Source organism: Cryptomeria japonica, chromosome 3 (assembly GCF_030272615.1).
Source record: "Cryptomeria japonica chromosome 3, Sugi_1.0, whole genome shotgun sequence".
Taxonomy (NCBI): Eukaryota; Viridiplantae; Streptophyta; class Pinopsida; order Cupressales; family Cupressaceae; genus Cryptomeria; species Cryptomeria japonica.
The window spans coordinates 756,713,162-756,733,798 of record NC_081407.1 but is presented as its reverse complement, the minus strand read 5'-3'; the positions used below and the strand labels follow the sequence as shown (position 1 = coordinate 756,733,798).

The 20,637-nt window shown below is 36.3% G+C and overlaps 1 protein-coding gene across 2 annotated transcripts; it reads left to right on the top strand.

The window, feature by feature from the left end:
* The first annotated feature begins 7,330 nt into the window (after nt 1–7,330).
* Nucleotides 7,331–20,361, top strand: LOC131034785 (SUN domain-containing protein 4). Of its 2 annotated transcripts, none has more exons than XM_057966369.2 (4): nt 7,331–7,551; nt 8,508–10,162; nt 10,329–10,414; nt 20,091–20,361. In XM_057966369.2, the coding sequence occupies exons 1-4, from the start codon at nt 7,422–7,424 to the stop codon at nt 20,317–20,319; spliced, it is 2,100 nt and encodes a 699-aa protein (XP_057822352.1). In that variant the 5' UTR covers nt 7,331–7,421; the 3' UTR covers nt 20,320–20,361. The 2 variants fall into 2 exon arrangements, with proteins under 2 accessions (XP_057822352.1, XP_057822351.2); XM_057966368.2 differs by lacking the exon at nt 7,331–7,551 and adding an exon at nt 7,978–8,290.
* The last annotated feature ends 276 nt before the right edge of the window (nt 20,362–20,637 follow it).

Here is a 20,637-nt window from a genome sequence, read left to right as displayed (position 1 = left end):
ATCACTAAGTTGTAGCTTGGTGCAGGGGTTGTAGCTCCTTTGGGTTGTAGCCCATAAATCTGGCAGGGGTTGGTGCTCCTTGGGTGGGTGCCCTAAATCAAGGGTTGTAGCCCATAAACAAGTCAAGGGTTGTAGCTCCTTGGGTTGGTTCCCTAAACATTGTAACAAAGATTTGATTGTGAGGCTAGATTGGAGTAGTAGACTCCAGCAACATTGCTCATCGAGGTTTTTCCCATCTTGGGTTTTCTTCATATATGATGGTGTTATGTGATGTCCCTTTGTGTGATTGCATTTGTATTTTTGTCTCCCCACTAACCGGTAAGTCTACATTGTGTTAGATCCCATAACCGGTATACATATCTAGGTTGTCAAAGGGAAAAGTTTGAGAACCACTGATTCACCCCCCTCTTAGTGGTACATTGTGTCTAACGAAACCATTCTCAAGCAGGTGGGAATCTTTATATATTTCCATAGCATCTTGTAGGAACATCCTTACCTTTCTGAACTAATCTCTAGTCCAAGTCTTAAGGGTCAACACTATCCTCTTCATTTCATATAATTTTTTCACTTCCTCTTGTGGGAGCGATAAAGTGGAAGGCAAAACATCCCTGAACCTTGAGTCCAATGGTTTCGACATCTCAATGAGGAGCTGCTAGTATTGCTGCAATTGTGCCTTAGCTTCTCTCTTTGACTTATGCTCCTTTTCTATTCTTGTTTTGATGGAAGTGGTGGTTGCATCTAGAGAAGCTATCTCTCTCCATTTGGTTTGTTTGCCTAGATTAACCTATGAAATTTGGTATTTTGGGGGTACTTGAGCTCCCTCTTGTTGTTCTTGTGCCAGAGTTGCAACACTGGCTATAACATCACTTGAATCACTCCTCAAAAGATGATGGAGAGTCTTGGCCTGCCTTGGTGATTTGGTTATGGCATCTTGTAGGGTGATTCTCGGGAGGATAATTTTTTAATCTTTTAAAAATTAAAGGTCAACCACTATGGCATGCTATCATCCTCATGTTCGCCTTGGGTTGATACACCGGCCTGCCTTGGTGATTTGGTTATGGCGTCTTGTAGGGTGATGCTTGGGAGGATAGTTTTCTTCTTCTTTTAAAAATTGAAGGTCAAGCACCGCGACATGTTGTCATCCTCATGTTCTCCTTGGGTTGATACACTAGCTATATCCTCATGTTCTTCTTGCACTAGAGTTGCAACACTAGCTATAAAATCACCTGAATCACTCCTTGAAAGATGGAGAGTCTTGGCCTTCTTGGCCTTCTATGGTGATTTGGTTATGGTGTCTTGTAGGGTGATGCTCGGGAGGACAATTTTCTTCTTCTTTTAAAAAATTGAAGGTCAACCACTGCAACATGTTGTCATCCTCATGCTCGACTTGGGTTGATACTTCTGCAATTACCAAGTGTGATTCCATGTGTTTCTCCTATCCTACATCCTCTTGTTGTTCCTCATTAAGGAGTTGCTCATTTGGCTGTTGGGATGTAGGATCTTCATGTTGTGGGTGCATTTGAGAGATTTGTTGAGCGAGGTTTGATGAGAGTACTTGTTCATGACTCAACTTTTGTTGTTTAGCAAATTCTTCCATCTTTTTGCCTACCTCTTGCTCAAAAAATTCCTTTTTGGTTTCCTCCCATGGTTTCAGCTTATCTCCTTCTAATTGCTTAAGGAGCATCTCTTGGTCTTTAGGGGTTAACACTATTCGTTCATCATGCTTATCAATGTCCATGGCTTCATCATGTCCTTCCTATACCTGTGTTTGATCAATGTTTTCCTCTTAGCCCTTAGGTTGATCAACTTGTTGCAACACTATTTGTCCTTGAACCTATTGGGAGGTGGATTACCTTCACATTGTTTCACCTTTCTTCTTACATGAAATCACCGAAATGGGTTCATCATCTTCCTCATAGTCAGACTCAATGTTATGAATGGTAACTTTCTTATGAGATGGAGCAGAGGTCGGTGCTGGTGTTTGAGTTATGGGAGGAGCCTGTTGCTCAACATCTTCTACCTGTGATGTCCCCTCTCTTGGAATAATTTTAATAGTTGGTACAATGGGGTAAATTGAAGCTTGGGGCATTATTTGCAACCCATTTGTGATTCCATGTTCAATACCTATCTCAAGGAGTTGGAAATCATTCATTCTGGCATCAAGTTGTTTAATCAATTCCTCCTTATCAATGGTTTGGGTGAAAACCTTTGGATCCACAAGAGCATTCTTTCTTGATTCTGACCTAGTCCTCTCGACATATTCCTTGGTAGTGTTGGATTGAGAATTGCCCACGATTTTTTGTTTCTTTTTCTCTTTAGAGGCATTGGGGCAAATCCTAATATTTAACCACTGCATTGTCCTCTTGACTACCTTCTAAGTCACTATATCAATATCCACTTTCTCCTATTCTGACCACTTGATTAGAGAAAGAGGTTTCTTGTCGACCCTAGTTTCCTTGTAGATGGTATCGAACACTTCACCATTATCCCCGAGTTCATTAGGAATGTTTGTTTCAACCTTAAAGTTCCTAATTTGTGTGATTATTAATCTGTAGTATCCCCTTTCTCAAGCTTCAAAACTATCTTGCATACCAACCCAAAAATCTTTTAAAGCCGACAGGTGACCCAAGTATGATACTGACATCATTTGTTTTAGTTTACCAAATAGATCATATCTATCATTGGTATAATCAAATTCCTTCAAGCTAAGATCTTGTAATTCACATATAGCTGATTTGGCTGTCGGTATATTTTGACATGTATAATGCTCAAGGATTATTGGAAATCTGACCCCAATTTTTATGTTTAAGGGTCAAGAGGGATTGAAGACCTACAATCTGCCTTGTGTATTCAAGAAGGATGATGTGATTGTTGCAATATCGGGGGAGGAGGAAAGGGTTTCTTGTAAACCTTCTTATTTAGATGTAAGTGGAACGTTGGTTCTAGAGGAACCATGTCCCCATTCTTGTACAACTTTCATGGGCTCGGGAGAGATGCAATATCCCACATCACCTGTTAACTTGCAAATCACAACATAAATTAAAGAATCATTTATTCTTTTAAAGTGGAATTTATCTTGTTGAATGGAAAATTAAGTGTAATGCTCCCACACTCTTTTCTGTCCTAGTTCTTCTCCTAGCTTGCCGGTTGTATTCAGTCCTGGGTATTTTCTACTCCTTGCTATGACTTAGATCCAATAAGATGTCATAAACAATTTCTTTGTCTCCAATAATGTGCATAGTTGCTCATGGATGTTGTCTGAAAATTATTTGCGCCCAATTAAAATACTCTTTGCCTATTGATATGGTATGAATATAGTGGAACATCCAGAGGTTCTAATGTCTGTAATCCAGTTTCCCAAAAGCTTGGCTAAGCATGATAATCAGGTCTATTGGTGCAACTTTAAAATATGCCCTCAGAATATTGTTAGAAGCCTTTAATGTTGATATCCTTGGCTCCTCTAGCCATGCTTCATTTATGTGGCGCCTATTATCTGTGACCTTTTGATTGAATATTTTGGCTACTTCTTCCTCGGTGGTTTGGAGGACCTTACCATATTGAGGAATCTCAAAGGTCATGGCGAGCATCTCAAGTGAAAGATCAACTACCATATTTCCATTGGTGTCCCTACATTTATGAGTATCTTTATCATAAATTTGGGCAATGGAAAGGATTAATTTAGGTGATTGCATTGCTTGGGGGAAGATGGTGGTTTCTACAAGCCCATACCTTTTGATTCTTTTGTATGGTGCATTGAGGTTGGACTGAGTCACCTCACTCCTGATATCCTTTATATTTATGTGACCAGTTTACATGTTAGTGACCCACTATACTTCATTCTCGAACATTGAGACCAAGGTCTGACCTTGGTACTGGTACTTCATTGTAGGCAGGTTCCTTTCAAGCTTGATTTTCGCTTTTGGTTTTTTTCCTGGGGGTGGCTAATGTTTCCATAATATTGGCTTAATCTGCATAAGAGGATACACGTGATCAACAACTTAAGATGTTAATTAAAAATAAGATACTTTGGAATCCCAGGGTTTTAGGGTCAAAAGGAACCCATTACGCAAGATTCTGGGATCTCGGGGTTCCAGAGCTTGAAAACACAGAAAAAAACTATCACAAGATTCCAGCGTTTCGGGACTCCAAAATAGATTTGGTAGACAAGACCACGACTTTGGGATTCCGGGGTTGGACAAAATATCGAAACAAGAAGGCAACAAAAGAGGACTCCGGAACTTCGGTGATCCGGAGTTTTGGGGTCAATCAACTAGACTTGAAAATAGGTTTCGGGGCTCTGGACTTCCTAGTCTCGAAGAACACTAGGAAGCATTAAAAAAAACTCTAGGACTCTGGAGTTTTGGAGTTCCAAAGAAAAAGAAAGCCTAAGAATATTAACTGTCGATAGGAATTGACTTATTTGCACAAAAAACATAAACCCTAACTATGAAAGGAACAAACAAACAAGCATAAAAAACAAGAAAGAACTAGAAAAACAACAATACCAAGAAGAAGACCAACTTGGACGAGAAGCAGAGGGGAGGAAATGCGCGCTGAGAAAGGCTGAGCCACTAAGGATTTTGGGGAGCTCTTAATAACGTAAAACACAAATGAGCCCAAATTCCCTTCACTGAGACTATTTATAGTATCCCTCGAGCATGAAAAATGAAACACTTCAGGATTCCAAGGTTCTGAAATCTCAAGGTCACTAATTAAGTGACTTCACGACTTTGGGGTTCTAGAGTTTTAGAGTGGGGCAAAAATGAAACAAAAGGGATTTTGAGACTCCTAGACTTCGAAGTTTCGAAATCAAAACAAAATAGGCAAAAGAGCGAAGAAAAACAAAGGGATGTCGGGACTCCGGAGTTTCAGAGTTCTGAAATCAAAACAAAACAAAAGGAGACCCTTGGTATTTTGGGGATTTGGAGTCTCAAAGCTTCCAAAAGAGGAACAACATGAACTTTGGGGTTCCAAGATCTTGAAGTAGGAAAAGAAGTAGAGGACTAAAAACACACTTCGGGATCTTGGAAACCTCAGAACCCGAGAGTGTGCACAAGAAAATAAAGGACTCTGGTGTTTTGGGAACTTGAAACTCCGGAGAGGCAAAATAAAAAGAAAATGAGGGGAAAACAACAAAAAAACAAAAAGGGGGACCCACATTTTTTGATATGAAATGGAGGGGAAGAGTATGCAAGGCATAACACTAACCCCAATCATGATATAAACCCTAACCATTATCATGTCTCTAACACTAAACCCTAATCCTAATCCTAATCCTAATCCTAAACCTAACCATTACTATAATTATTCTTACCCTAACCCTAACTTTGATATAAACCCTAAACATAATTGTATCCCTAACCATAAACTTAACCCTAACACTAAACCCTAACCCTAACAATAATCCTAAACTTAAACCAAATCCTAACATTGATGCTAACCCTAACCATGATATAAACCCTAACCATTATCATAACTCTAACACTAGACTCTAGTCCTAATCATAATACTAACCCTAACCCTTACCATAACACTAAGCATAATCCTAAACCCTAACCCTAACCATAATCCTAAACCTAAACCAAATCCTAACCTTGATGCTAACCCTAACCCTTACCCTAACAATGATGTAAACCTTAACCCTAACCCTAACCCTAACCATAATATTGACCATTAAATAAATTTTTATATTATCATTAAATAAAGTTGAATGTATCTTAGATTTTAATATACGATTTAATCTTGCAACACATATATATTATTAAAAATAGTTCAAATAAATATATAAAATTTCATATATCTCCGTGTAATAATATAATTCAATTTAATAAAAAAATACTATATAATTATATATTGATTTATTTTATGTTTTCCATGTCACGCCACGCGAATGACACTAGCATATATATCTTAAATTTTAATTTAACCTATATAAAATGCACCGAGAGATATCCTTCTCGAGGTTCCTATTTTTAATCAATTTTATACCCTAAAGTCAAATAGGCTCCTTGAGAAGGATATCTTTTGGCATATTTTATATAAATTAAATTAAAATTTAAGATATATATGCTAGTAATTTATTCTACTATGGATGCATTAGGTGATACTTTTACCATGCATACTTTTGATTTCTTTTGGCATTGTTTGATATGAGAAGATGTCAACTTGGTCTAGTTAGAGGCTAGTTCTAGTTCCAATAGCCACAAAATAGTAGCACAATCATTCAAATAGAAACAAACAAGAAAAAAAAAAAATCCTCTTGATAGATTCTTTATCAAAGCGATGAGCATCCCTCCAAGCTAAAATATAATTTTAGAAAAGAAAAGTCACTTTCAAGAATGGCAATGCTTTCGTTTGGTGAGTCTTCCTTCGAGACAAAGAAAAAATTAAGAGGTCCTTGTAATTTTTTTTAGCAAAGTAAGTTATGAACCAAATGTTCCAGAAGGGACTAGAGGCTTTACAAGAAGCCACACAAGATCATCACATCTCATCCTCTAAGTCTCCTTCTAGTAGTACAAGTAAAGATCAAGTTTTTTCTACATGGATTTTGTCTTTTGTAGTGAGTTGGATATTTGACTGAGTTGGATAGATTGTAGCATTTCATATATTATAGTGGAGGATTCTACACAAATCTTAGTTTTGGAATCTCATCTTTAACACCTCTATTTATCTTCCTTTTTTTTAAATGAGACACAGTAAAGCATATTGGCTTCTTAATTTCCAATAATTATTATTAAAATTTAATACACAATACGCTTCAATATTAATTAATAATTATTTTTGTAAAAACCATTGCCGTCATCCCTATATAATCACAAAAGTAATAAATTTAGGGGTGATTTTCATAAAAATATTTTAGAATGAGAATGCTTACATGGATGTAGACATTCCTTCCCTTAATAAACCCAAATTTGCGCATTATTTTACTCAAATGAATGTGTATCTATCTAGAAAGTTGGATCCCTTACCGACACTCCAAACTTCAGCCGAATAAAAACAAACCGTTACATTCAAATTCAACACGCAAAAGGAAAAAAAAATTAATGACAAGACGTCACACGTGACACGTCCCACTTCACGACGCGTTCGTGCTATCTGAGCTGGCAGACACTCATTGGAAAATTATTGTATTCTCGCAAGTTTGTCGGACAGAAAACTTAAGATAATGGCAACGTATAAAAAAATTGCAAATTTAAAAAAAAACATATCAAGGCCTGCAACGTTACGTGTCCCTACACATGACGCGTCGGCGAATCCAGGCTGGCGGCCACCTGTTGGAAAATATTTTAATTCGTTGGGAGAGAAAGCTTAAAAAGTGGAAGCAGTGAGAGAGTTTGATTAAAAATAATGCCATCGAAAATTAATAAAATTGCAAATTGAAAAATTTACAATATTTTTAAAATTTTTTAGAAGCAGACTAAATGGCACTCGATTGGTCTCAGAAGGTGAGCGTTTCGGCGCTTCGATCTTCAGAATACGAAGAAGATCTTCGGGGTTTGATGTTCTCGACGCCAGCGTTCTATGAGGCGACGGATTCGTTTCATCTTGAGGGTAATTTTTGCTCAATTTGGCTGAATAGTTGTGCACATTTTGTGTTTTTGAAATTCACCGTCTGAATTCTATGGAAAACCGGATGACATCCTTTGTTTGGGGATTCAGGAGCTTTTGACAAATTTCGAGCTGTTTTGACCCGCTTTTGACCCTCGAATCAACCCCCTCTGTTTTTCTTTAATCTGCTCTTTTGTATGCTTGAAAAAATAAACCGAAACAAACGCGTGTTTAAAGCAGGATTTTAGCTATTTGTCTTGTTTGATTCATTGTAACGGTAATTTTTTGAAAATAGGCCTGACTTTTGGAGAATTTATTGAGTTTTTTTAATGCGGGCTCCTTGTTTGCCGAGCATTGGTGCTTAGTTTTGGCGGTTTGGGTGTTGGTTTGTTGACAGAGGGTAAATTGTCTTGTTCTTTTTTAATGCAGCACCAATCTGTAATTTGGTCTCTTGAAATATGGGCAATCTATCATTTTCCGAATAGGAAAGACAACTTGAAGCTCTGTTCGGGATGATTGTTTCGAGAGACTGTTGAAGATCAACTCAAACGAGTTTGTGGTTAAGTGATGTGATAAGCGATGCAGAAGTCACGTCGAGCTCAATTGAAAAGAGAGCAAAATTTAAATGATTCTTGTAAGATCAGGAAGCGCTTATATAAGGTCTCTTTTACTTTGATTTTAGTTTCATGGGGGTTTCTTTGTATGCCCAATTCTATAATCGGCAGCAGCGATGGTTTTAAAGGTGAAGTTTGTTCTGTCTTTGTGTTTTTCTTTTCTGATTTAATTTTTTCACTGGGTAAAAAGCTTGTGATTTTTATTTTTTTCATAATGGCTTCAAATAAGATGAGAGTAATGCTTTTGTGCGGTTTATATATGATTAGATTTTTCAAATTCTAACAGGCGGATGTTTTTTCCTTATGTTGTTTCTTTACATGTTTCTTTTTGCTGGTTCGTTGCAGATCTCAACGAAAATGTAGAGCCGCCAGAGGCTTTGAAGGTTTCATTGCAGGATCATGGAAATGAACTGCTTGCAGTTCAGAATGAAGAGATCAATGAAAAAGAAGGGCCGAATTGCATGGTCTCTTCTTCTGATGATGTGGAAAATACCATGCATGCAGGTACCGTGTTGAATTCATATGCTAATGATGGAATTGTTTCAGATGTAAACGACCAGGATGTAGATCAAAGTGCCAAGGTAGAATCTCGTACCGGTGAAACAGTAAACCCTGAACCAGAGGAGCTTAAAAGTAATCTTGAATTTGTGTTGGATGAAGAAATTTCACCCATGCCTCAGTTATTAAACGATTCCAGTAGATCTGGGCAACGTTTAGATAGTTGTCCTACTTTGGAAGGTTCGGCACAAGCTGACTATCTGGATTCTCAAACCGGGTTGCCTGGAGATAAAGAAACAAAGCAGGAATCTTGCAGGTTCACTGAAGGTAAAGAAACATGCAGAGAAACAAGTGGTTTGCTTGAAGAAACTCAGGCAGAAGGGCAACCAGAAACACATAGGTTGCCCAAAGATAAAGAAACCCAAAGAGAAACTCATAGGCTGCCTGAAGAAAAAGAAACCCAATCAGAACCTCTTAGGTTGTCTCGTGTTACTCCTGTGGGTTTGGATGAATTCAAGAGAAAATCAAACAATGAAAAGGATCAGACTACAAGTAATCGACTTGGAGTTATTACACATAGGCTTGAGACTGGAGGGGGTGAATACAATTATGCAGCTGCTTCTAAGGGTGCAAAGGTTCTAGCTTACAATAAAGAATCAAAAGGTGTTCAAAACATTCTTGGCAGGGATGAGGATAAGTACCTAAGGAGTCCATGTAGTGCAGAAGAAAAATTTGTTGTCATTGAGCTTTCTGAGGAAACATTAGTTAAAACCATAGCTATTGCAGATTTTGAGCATTATTCATCAAAATTGAAGGAGTTTGAGCTGCTTAGTAGTTTAGTCTATCCTACTGACAATTGGGTCCTGCTTGGGAATTTTAAAGCTGAGAATGTTAAACATACTCAGAGGTTCCCTCTTAAAGAGCCCAAATGGGCACGTTATCTAAAATTGCGGTTCCTTAGCCATCATGGCACTGAATTTTTTTGTACTTTGAGCAAGTTCGAAGTTTATGGAGTTGATGCAATTGAGCGCATGCTCGAGGATTTGATTTCAATTGGAGAGTCTGCTTTGAGAACAGGTGAATCGTTGGCTGATCCCTCAGCGACAGCAGCACCTCTTCCTCTAGAGGATCAAAGTGCTGATAGCACTGATGAGCTTGAACCAATCAGGAATTTAGCGGATAAAGAAACAGAGATAAAGGAAAAAAGTGATTATCAACAATTAAAAGAAGATTCAGTGAAATTGAATCCTGCTGAACCCAAAATAGAAATTATCCAGCAGCAAAGTGGAAGGATGGGTGGAGATACTGTCCTGAAGATTTTAATGCAGAAAGTTAGATCACTAGAACTGAATCTCTCTGTTTTAGAGAAGTACTTGGAAGAGTTGAATTCACGATATGGTGATTTCTTCTCTGATTTTGGCAAGGAATTAGATGAGAACACACAGCTATTACAGAAAATCAGGGCAGAATTAAATGACCTACAGAACCATAAGACCATGATGGTATTTAACTTATGCCTTTTCACTTCCAAACAAATTCACTGTGGTTATGTTCTTCAATTACAAATTTTTGTGCTTTCTACATTTCATTTTATAGAAGTAAAAAGATGGAGCAGTTACATTTCTGCCATTTGAATTACCATGTTCTTGTCCATCTGATGCTTGCCAGGAGGAAGAGATGCAGGTGTACAAATCTTGGAGATATACTATTTCAAGTGAACTAGATGAATTGGCGGAAGCAAACAAATTCCTCAGGTTTGTCAACTTGTATTGAACCTTTAGTATCCTTCTTCCTTTCAATTATCTTTCATTTATGTTAACCAAATACTATGGGAGTTCATGTGCCAGAGAATTAGTTTGAAGGATGACTATGGCATATGCTAAAACCCCAATTAAATCCAACTGAAATATTTTTTGGTCCTAATCTTCCATTCTGGTCTTTGAAGCATTTTAGAATCTATATAGACAGAGCCTGCTATGTACATATATGATTTTATTTTCTCTTTTAGTGGTTAGCTTATTTCTAGAGTAAATGAAGCTATAAGTCGACCAATTGCTTCAAAAGCTGAATAACATAGAAAACATAGAAAATACTTTAGAGGGAGTGAATGGCAAGTAATGATTGTCTGGAGCTCTATCCACATTTATCATCCACCATCTGTTGTATTGATTTTGGAGGCAACCTAAACAAAGAGATCCATTAGACTTGAAGGAAAATAGAAATATATTATGCTTCATAGGATGAAGGATTAGATACAGGTTAGGGTGTTTATATTTACCTCGAGATTCTAGGTTTTAGGAATTCTTAGTTGAGTGTTATTCCTTGCTTGCTTGGTCATATTGATGTCTTCATGACTTACTATAATCAAATGTGAAGATTCTATGCGAATAGTCTTAAAAGAATGTGGACGTCATTTCCTTCTCAACTCAAAGTATATAAATGCAACAAAGACCATTAGAGTGCTTCAAACATCAATCTAAAGTGGGAGTCAATTAGTATGGATTTCATAATGTGCTTGCTTGTTGTGGTAGGTAAACTTTAATGCCTGTTTGGCATACTGTAAAATAGTATGCTTATTTAATGGCCATGGATTTCAGTGTTAGGACCCTACAACTTGTTCAGCTGCATATGTGACCCAGATACAGGTTGCATGGGATTCTTAGAGAAAATTGTTAGTGATTGAGACCCATAGTAAAATAACTTCTAGATAGAACTATCTAGACTTGTTTGTAACCCCTTGACCTTGTGTGCAAGTTATCAAACTCAAACAAATGGGAAGGTAGAGTTCATATGATACAGGATGAGGCCCTACCAAAACCAACACCATAGTGAGAAAGAATCTGAAGTGGATGATTAGGTCTTCTTGATATTACAACCTTATAAGTGAAAGTCACTCTAAAGTAAAACAATGAAGAAACTTGGGAGTAGATATCATAGGCTTTTTAATGCTCTAGCAAGAGTGGGACAAGTTGCATATATTACTGAAATGTAACCTGTGTCATACGTGCATGCTTGCTTTGAATAAGTTGAAATTTCAAATTCCTTGCCTTCCCTAGATGACGGACTTGTTCTTTTGATCCCAGATCACATTTTGGGAATTAAAGAGAATAATTTGATGATCAAGATATATTTTCTTTTAATTGAAGAAGCTTCCATGGGAAAATGCCTTGTGTGATGGCCTTGAAATGCTTAAAATTTCGATGCCAAAATACATTCAAATAGGGAGATTAGGAATGTTTTTAGTGATCTATATTTATTATTATTTAACGGATCTAGTGTCCATGGCAGTCAGATACTTCTAGACTTTTTCTTAGTGAGTTTTTTATATATCTAATCATTCCACATGCAATTGACAAAATGACTCAAGTTGAACATTTGTTTGAGTGAGACATGTATTTAGGCGTTTTGACTGCAAGAGGGTATGCTCATACAGAGAAATGTATTTGTTTAGATGTCATTCAGGTTTTGGTGTCACATATGCATACTAGATTTCTGTGAGCATTCTGGATGCAATTGTAGCACCCTATGGATTGAGGTTAATTTTGCATTTCCAGAAAGTTTAATATCCCCCAGAAGGCATCTATGTGCTTAATCTTTGGATTGAGATGTAAGAACACACATATATGTACTCGATTGATCAAGAAGCATGAGGAGTGAGGAATTTGCAAATTCCTCAGTCGACACAAGGAGGTTAGGGATCTTTAGGTACCTAACCTTCAGGTGAAGCGGTTTCCTATGCTTTTTAATCTCCTTCATTGATCATGTTTTTTTCACCTATTGGGTGAGTACCCAAAGGCATGGTCACCAAACCAATGGAAACACTATCTACCTCATTAATTGTCTGATTATTATAGTAAAACATGAAGTACTTTATATTCTGATTTAGACATGCATCAAGATAATGGTAAATCCAACTAGAACAAGGAAGCATGCATGCGTCTTAGTAGCCTAAGTAGTAAGTGGCTGTGAGGAGGCTACTATCTAATGCTCGTACTTGAACTTATGAAAAGATAGTCATAAACAGGTAAATACATGATTAATACTAATCATGTTGGCACTGAACACTGTACAGTAGACAAAAGAAGCCTAATAAACCTGTTCAGTAGAAGTAGTGCATATACAATCTAAAACAAAAAAATAGAATTTATATAAAGCAAAGATGATATGCAGTATTTTTGCCTAGGAAATCTCTTTTGGGTCATAAATCCAGTAAAGTGAAAAAAAATCACTATTGCAAAAACTCAACTGTGCTCCAATGCAGTAATAAGTCTCTTACTTCTCCTATAAGCATGTGTAGATATAAATAGGCACATCAAAAGAAGTTTTACACATTGCATGAAATCATGTAAAAAAAACATAAGTGCTTTAATGCATGGGCGAAAGCTGAAAATAGAAAATACCCAAAATAACACCTAAATTTTTTTTCCAAGGGTCAATCCTATCCACACTATTAAACATGGAAAGTATTTAACACATATCCAACATGGACAAGGGATTTTATAGAAGCTGTGGCCGGCCATATAACTTTCTTGATAACTGTGGGCACTGTCTTTCATGTAGATAATGCTCGAAATGGTAGCATTTGAGTGGTTCACGTTTTTATGCTTGAAATGGGGTCTGGAAAATAGTTAGTGTGGGAATTACATGTAGAAGTGAAAGTTGACCATGCTATTCAGGATTTGAGGTATAATATGCACTTCATGATCATCAGTAGAAATAGAATATTTGCAGTATATTGATGGGTCCTTATGTTCTCTATCGTTCAATATAACTGCAGATTGTGGTAGATTGAATTCGTCTTATGCTTGAAGGACCTAATGTTCTTTTCTGATATTTCCAAATTTCATAGGATGACTAAAAGACATAAATTCTTCAAAACAAATCATAAATTCATACATCACTAAAGAATTGGAAGAATATAAGAAAACAAAAGAAACTGGGTGGTGCCTTCTAATGATGCCCATGTCCTACAGCTAATGGCTGCCCATTGCTATACACCAGGATTTGTAGGATATTCACTTCATGATCGTCAGCAGAAGTAGAATATTTGCATTTCATTGATGGTTCCTTACGATCTCTGTCGTTCATTAAAATTGCAAATTATGATAGATCTTGCATGGGAGAAGGAATTCATCTTATGCTGGAAGGATCTAACACCCTCTTTTGATATTTCTAAGTTTTGCCGGATTCTTTCTCAGATTTTGGTCAAGTCTATAGAGGGGTTGAGTATACAAATGAATTTGTATCATTGTAAAATTGGAAGAATAGAAGAAAACAAAAGATATTAGGTGGTACCTTACAATGATTTCAAGGTCCTACATCTGATGGCTGCCTCTTGCCAGATTCTTGGATAGAACCTAACAAAATCTAGTATGGTATATACAAATTTAAGGTGGCATGAAGGTAGACCGACCTACAATTGCCACATAATGTGGTATCGAGGTCTTTTGATGGATCCTTCAGTTGAGTAAATTTTCGCTCTGGTTCAGCTTGCTGCTAAATTCTTAACCAAATTGAGTAAATTTGTTTTATATCACAATGATGTAAAACAAATTTAGGGGCTTGAGCCTTGAGCCTTGAATATTTGTAACTCGAGAAAAATCTCATAAATCAGTCTTGGCAACCTTGCAGAAACTAAACAAAGTCCATGTATTTTAGACAGTAGGATCTGAAGAGGAAATGTATTTTACTTTTTAGGTATCATTTAATGCTCACTAAGGACATATATGATGTAAGACATACGATGCATAGTCAATCCTACACAACCAAAAAGAGTTGCTTTGTTTCTTTTATTTAAATTTTGTTGTGGTCTCTTTTTGTCTCTTCAGGCCTGTTTTCAAGCTCTCCACACATCTCCAGGTTATTAAATTTCAATGGCAATTTTTTTGGAAAGATGTCACGTTTATCTCAATATTCATGTGTTTAGTGACCCCATATTTGAATGTTAAAATTTTAATTTGGAAGGGGAAAATGCCAACACCCAGTTCTTTGAGTGGAGCATTTAAAACCATGTCCAAAATTTGATTTTCAAACACCCATTTTTGGGAGATGCTCTGTCCTAGGTGCCAGGAATAGGAAAGAAGTGGAATAGTGGAAGGAGTTGCAATTCAAGAAAGCAAAATTTGAAAGAGAAGGTTTGCTAGGGAGTTTTAAATGCCCAAGAAAGGAAGAAAAAGGAAAGAAAATCAGAAATAAAAGAGGAGATTCAATCCTTGGATTGGGGAAGTGACAAAAGGATTTGCAGGAACAATGTAGATTGCAAAGGCATTAATGTAGAGAAGGTTATGGCTCCTAGCTGGAGAACATCGGAGAAATAAATGTTGGTAAATGGCATGAGGAGTGGATTTGGAATGTATTGTTGCACATTTCGTTAATTTTCTGTAGCTTGAATGTTTGTAGCTAAGTCACAGGATACGGCGATTTTCATGGATGAGGTTCGAATTTAATTGAATTTCAAACTTCTATAAAAAAAATCGAATTTAATCGAATTTCCTCTATAAAGCACTGCTATCCCCCTCTAAACACAACTCAGCTGGTCGTGGGTATTCTTTGTATATGCTTTGTATCTATTGGGTCATGGGTGTCTGCAACTGCTGGGTCGCCCTCAGATTTTCTCCAACAAGGGTCGCTATTCTGATAATTTGTTAGAAGTATAGATATATTTAAAAATAAACAAAGTTATAGAAGGCGAATTTTATCCGAATTTTTTTTCGAATTTTTCCCTTGTCGAATTTCATCCGAATTTCATGGCTGTCGAATTCGAATTCGAACCTTGTGACTTAGGTTATAATTTGATGTTGTGGAAGCTAGTTTGAAGTTCGGCATTGCCTGTAGCTTGTTGTAGGTTGGAGAATTTGAGCAAATGCTGTATTTGAATAAAGTGAAACATATTTGCCTACAGGCTACAAGAGTGTTGTTTATTTTATTTTTGAAATGCTTTTGGTGTTGGAAATTGTTTGCAAAGTTGTTTTGTTGGCTGGAAGTTGTTTCTTAGCTGCAACAATTGACACCTATTAAGGGTACTTGATTGTTAATCTGCATCAAATGGTATTAGAGTGGGTTTGATGATGAAATGTGTGTAAGGAGAAGAGTTTTAGATTTTAGGGTTTTCTTCCGACAAGGATAAAGCTGGGTAAAAGGTTTGATAACTTCCTCCATGGTTGAAAGTGGGTAGAAGGGGTTTCAAGATTACATCTTCCAGAGTCATCATTGGGTAGAGAAAAATTGGTGAGTGTGTTTTGTTGCAGGTGTGAGAGATATCCTTATAATTGCAGAGGGTTGATACACTGAAGTGAGAGAGGTTGTTGCAAGGAGGACTTGTATTTGTAAAGGGACCTGTGAGTCTCTGAAGATGTCTTCGAAGAAGAAAAGGTGGGTCATTAGAAGACCTGTGAGGATTTTACATTGGGAAGAATGGCAAGATAAGAGTTTTACAAAGTTTCTTATTGAAGAATTAAAAAAGATTTAAGGCTAGATTGGATGTGATAGAGATGGAGCAGAGAAAAGAAATTGAAGTGGCTAAAAGAAAGCATGAACAAAAATTACACGAAAAAGGTATGGTGGCTAATGAAAGATATTGAGTTGAAAGACATGTTGAGAGAGTGGAATGCTATCCAAAAGGAGGAGAAGAACTAGATATCTCTCATGAAATGGAAAGATCGGATAAAGAGGGCAGCAAGAAGAACGATGAGAAATGCATTACTACAATCCTGTGATGGGAAGGTTATAGAAAGAAAAACATGTGGGAGCAGCCCACATAGCTGTAGCAGAAAGAAAGCAAGAAAATAAGAGCAGCAGAAAGAAAGAATGGAGAAAGAAAGAGGAGAAAATGGTCACAGTGGATGGTGATAATTTTGAAAAGTTTGTTTTATCAAATGGTGTCTTAATTGCAGGAACTAGAGAGGAAAAAGAATAGATGGAAGATGAAGGTATGAAGAATGTAGAAGCAATAATTTATGAAGGAAAAGTGGGGGCAGCAGCAAAGAATAAAGAAAACACACAAGTAAAAGGTCATTTTGATGATATTTGTGAAAATGAATTTGATGTTAAGTTGCTTGCAAAAGAATTTGTGGGGATGAGGAAATGACTGCAAAGAGTTAGTATCATTGTAGAAGAAGAGAGTGAAGTTGTAGAGATGAAGAAAAATGAATTTACAACAGAGTATGGTCCTATGAAGGACTTTGAAATAGTGAGAAGTTCGGAACAGCAGTGCCAAGAAGAGTACATGGAAAAGATGATTCATGAAAAGAGTGAAGAGGGAGCAACAAATGAGGGAGATGACATATTACTTCAGATTGCAGTAGTTGAGAAGGAGTGACTTGCATTGACTGGATTTGGAACAAAAGTTAAAATAGTGAATGATGAGGCAAAATCTGTTTTTTGTGAATTCTTTTATGAAATTAATTTACACGTGAATGGTAAGGAATATAAGAACATTGAGAAGGATTTTGCAGTAGTAGAGAAAGAGGAGAATGCTAAGGTAATTGTTTATTTTTTGAATAATGTCAAGGCTGATTTTTGTTTGAGTGGAATGGTAAATGAAATGTGAAGAAAAAAAAGTGGAAGAGTGCAGCAATAAGAAGCTACAGGTTGAGTTGAAGCAAGGTATTATTGATTTTATTGAAATGCAGGAAGAAGAGAGTGAGGGAGTAATGAGTAAGGAAGAGAAAATGGATACCTATGACTTCCTTGAATTTAATAGTGCTGATTTATATATATATGAGTTGAATATAATGAGATGGAGAGGGAAGAAGCATATTTGTGGGAGTTAGATTATGCTAGGTTGAATTTCATAAGAGGAAGGAGAGGAAGGATAAAAGAGGGAGAGACATCAAGGTGTAGAGTAAGGTGAAGAACAAAATTCAAGTATATAAGGAAGAATGATGGATTCAAAATAAGCATATGGTTTTCAAATGTGTATGAGCTTCACTCATGAAACGTTTCTTCTTACTTGGAGTGTTTGTTGTTGGAGCATCTGATGCACAGGGAGTCCTACACAACCAAAAAGAGCTGTTTTGTTTCTTTTATTTAAATTTTGTTGTGGTCTCCTTTTGTCTTTTTAGGCATGTTTCTGAGGCTCTCTCCACACATTTCCAGGTTATTAAAAATTCAATGGTAAAATTGTTTTGAAAGATGTCGCCTCTATCTCAATATTCATGTGTTTAGTAGCCCCAAATTTGAATGTTAAAATTTTAATTTGGAAGGGGAAAAATGCAAACTCCCAAGTTGATGAGTGGAGCATTTAATGTTGCACCATGTCCAAAATTTGATTTTCCAATGTCCATTTTTGGGAGATGCTCTGTCTCAGGTACCAGGAATAGGCAAGAACTGGAATAGTGGAAGGAAGAGTGAATGCTTAGGAGTTATAATTCCAGAAAGGAAAATTTGAAAGTGGAGGTTCGCTCGGGAGTTTTAAATGCCCAAAAAAGAAAGAAAAAGAAAAGAAAATCAGAAATCAAAGAGAAAAGAATAAATGCCTGGATTGGGGAAGTGATAGAGGGATTTCCAAAGGAACAATGTAGATTGCAAGGCATGAATGAAGCAGAGAAGGTTATGTCTCCTAGCTAGAGAAAATCTGAGAAAACATTGTGTGTAAATGGGTGTGAGGAGTGGATTTGGAATGTATTGTTGCTGATTTCTTCATTAATTTTCTGTAGCTAGAATGTTTGTAGTTAGATTTGATCTAGTTGCAGGTTGGAGAACTTGAGCAATGGTTGTATTTGAATAAAGTGAAACAAAACTTCCTGCAAGAGTGTTGTTTAGTTTATTTTTGAAATGCTTTTTTGTGTTGGAAATTGTTTGGAAAGTTGTTTTGTTGGCTGGAAATTGTTTCTCAGCTGCAACAATTGAGACCCGTTAAGGGTACTTGATTGTTGATCTGCATCAATAGATTGAGAGGTGCCATGTAATTAATAAATCTATTGTACAGGGATATGAGCAAGTAGAATAAGTGAATATGGATACGACATCTTCTCTCTTTCATGCAAAAAATCAAAGTAAAATGTTATTTTAAATGATTTTCATTTTTAAGAAAGATCGCTTTCTTGAGGGGGATGGATACATTGTATACATCTTGATCACAGCTTTTGGATATGACCGGAAGGCATTTGGACATAGTGGATGATCATGCGAAGCCGTCACCAAAATGCCCAATGTAGTAGTTTTCTTTAAGTATACATGAGACCTTTATTACTACAACTTGAGTCAAATGTAGTTTCACTCTTTAAAAGCTCCCAATAATTAGAAAGAATAAAACCTTTACGTTTTTCGTCAGTTGGGCTATAGGCCTTCTTACTTTGTATGGCCTTCTTACTTTGTATTCTTCTTTCTGATCGATAATTTTTACTCCTTTGAAAAAAAAAAGAATCAGACCAGAATGATTGTTAGCTTTCCAGGTGTTATCTTCTTTGGAAACTCCTATCTGTGAATTGATACTATGCCCAATTTTATGATTATCGATAATCTATGTTGTTTGAAATTTACCATTTCAGTATTGTGGGACCTAAAGCCACAAACTAAGTCTCATATAAACGAAAGCAAGCACTTTTGTATGACACCATTTCAGATACAAGAAGTAATGTACAAAACTACTTCAGGTCACAGCCTGCTTGAATAATGTTCAATGCTTCTATTGAGTCACTGAACATGTGGTTTGTCCCTGCTTTTGTTGATGGACTCATAGATAGAAATGTAAAGCTTGGTTTTAATTAATGTGTTGAATCTCGTATATTCTTTCTTTCTGATGGCCATTCATAACTTTGGGGCTTTCATAATTTTTATATTCCTCTGGCCTCATATAACTGAAGTCTAAATGTCTTTCGAAGCATATATTTAAATTATTTTTTAGATTCTCTTTGCTTACTTTTTTTTGGAAGAGTCACTGATAGGAGACTTCCAAACAATATATTAATTTTGTTGGTCGCTGTTGAAGATACATTTAATATGCAGTGAATAAATTTACGTTTTTCAGGCTTGCCATTTAAATATTATTGAAAACTTTTTGAAGAGAGCCTTTTACTACATTATTCCTTGGGAACAAATGCTTACCCCCTTATCTCTTTGTTTTGATTATGCTGAGAGGCATCTACAATGACATACAAACATCCGTAAACAAAAAAATGATTTTGAATAAATTTGACGTGTAGATGACAGGTAAATGCATGCATGTTTCAGTTTCTCTATAAGTATTATTTTATTACTCTGAATAAAATAGAATCATTGTCACTTGTCTCTAAGTATATGAAGAGTGCAGCATCATTCAACTCCATATACTTGACAACTAATAAACATGCAAGACAATTATATGATATCTCTCTTACGTATATTTTTTTAGAATATAAATATACTAGTATCTCCCTCAGCTAAGTTAATCTGCCTATTTTTATTTTCAGTCTTTCCAAGTATAATGTGTATTATGTAATCTGTATGCAGGTCGGAGATTCAAAATAACAATCTGCGTCTTGAGCATGCGGTAAATAAGGAGCTTGTAGTGTTAGCTGTGAGTTTTATTTTTGGCTGCACAGCAATCTTGAAATTTGTTTTAGATCTGATTTTAATTGTATTTAAACTTTGCAAAGCTGAAAGAGCTTGTAAACCAAGTTCACCGTGGGTTATGTTACTGTTGAGCAGCTGTATAGTTGCTTTTGTTCTCTCATTGTAAAAAATAAATTAATTTATCCAATGAAATTATTTTTTGTAATCATTGTACGAGGACAAACTACATGAGTTCGGCTTTCTTTCTCACTGATGAATCACCCGGTTGTGTAGCTTAAATGTAGGATTAGAGAACACAAAGGAAAAATGAAATGACACGAATTTTTGAAAAAAAAAGTGGATCGTGCGGGGGCGAAAGTTAATAATGTCAAAGTTTGGATTATAAAGACATCCTTACGGGTAACTTGCGCGGCATAATAATTAATCAATCAACATTACAACATATTCAACTAACATGATTGTATGGTGAAATTTGCATCCCCAT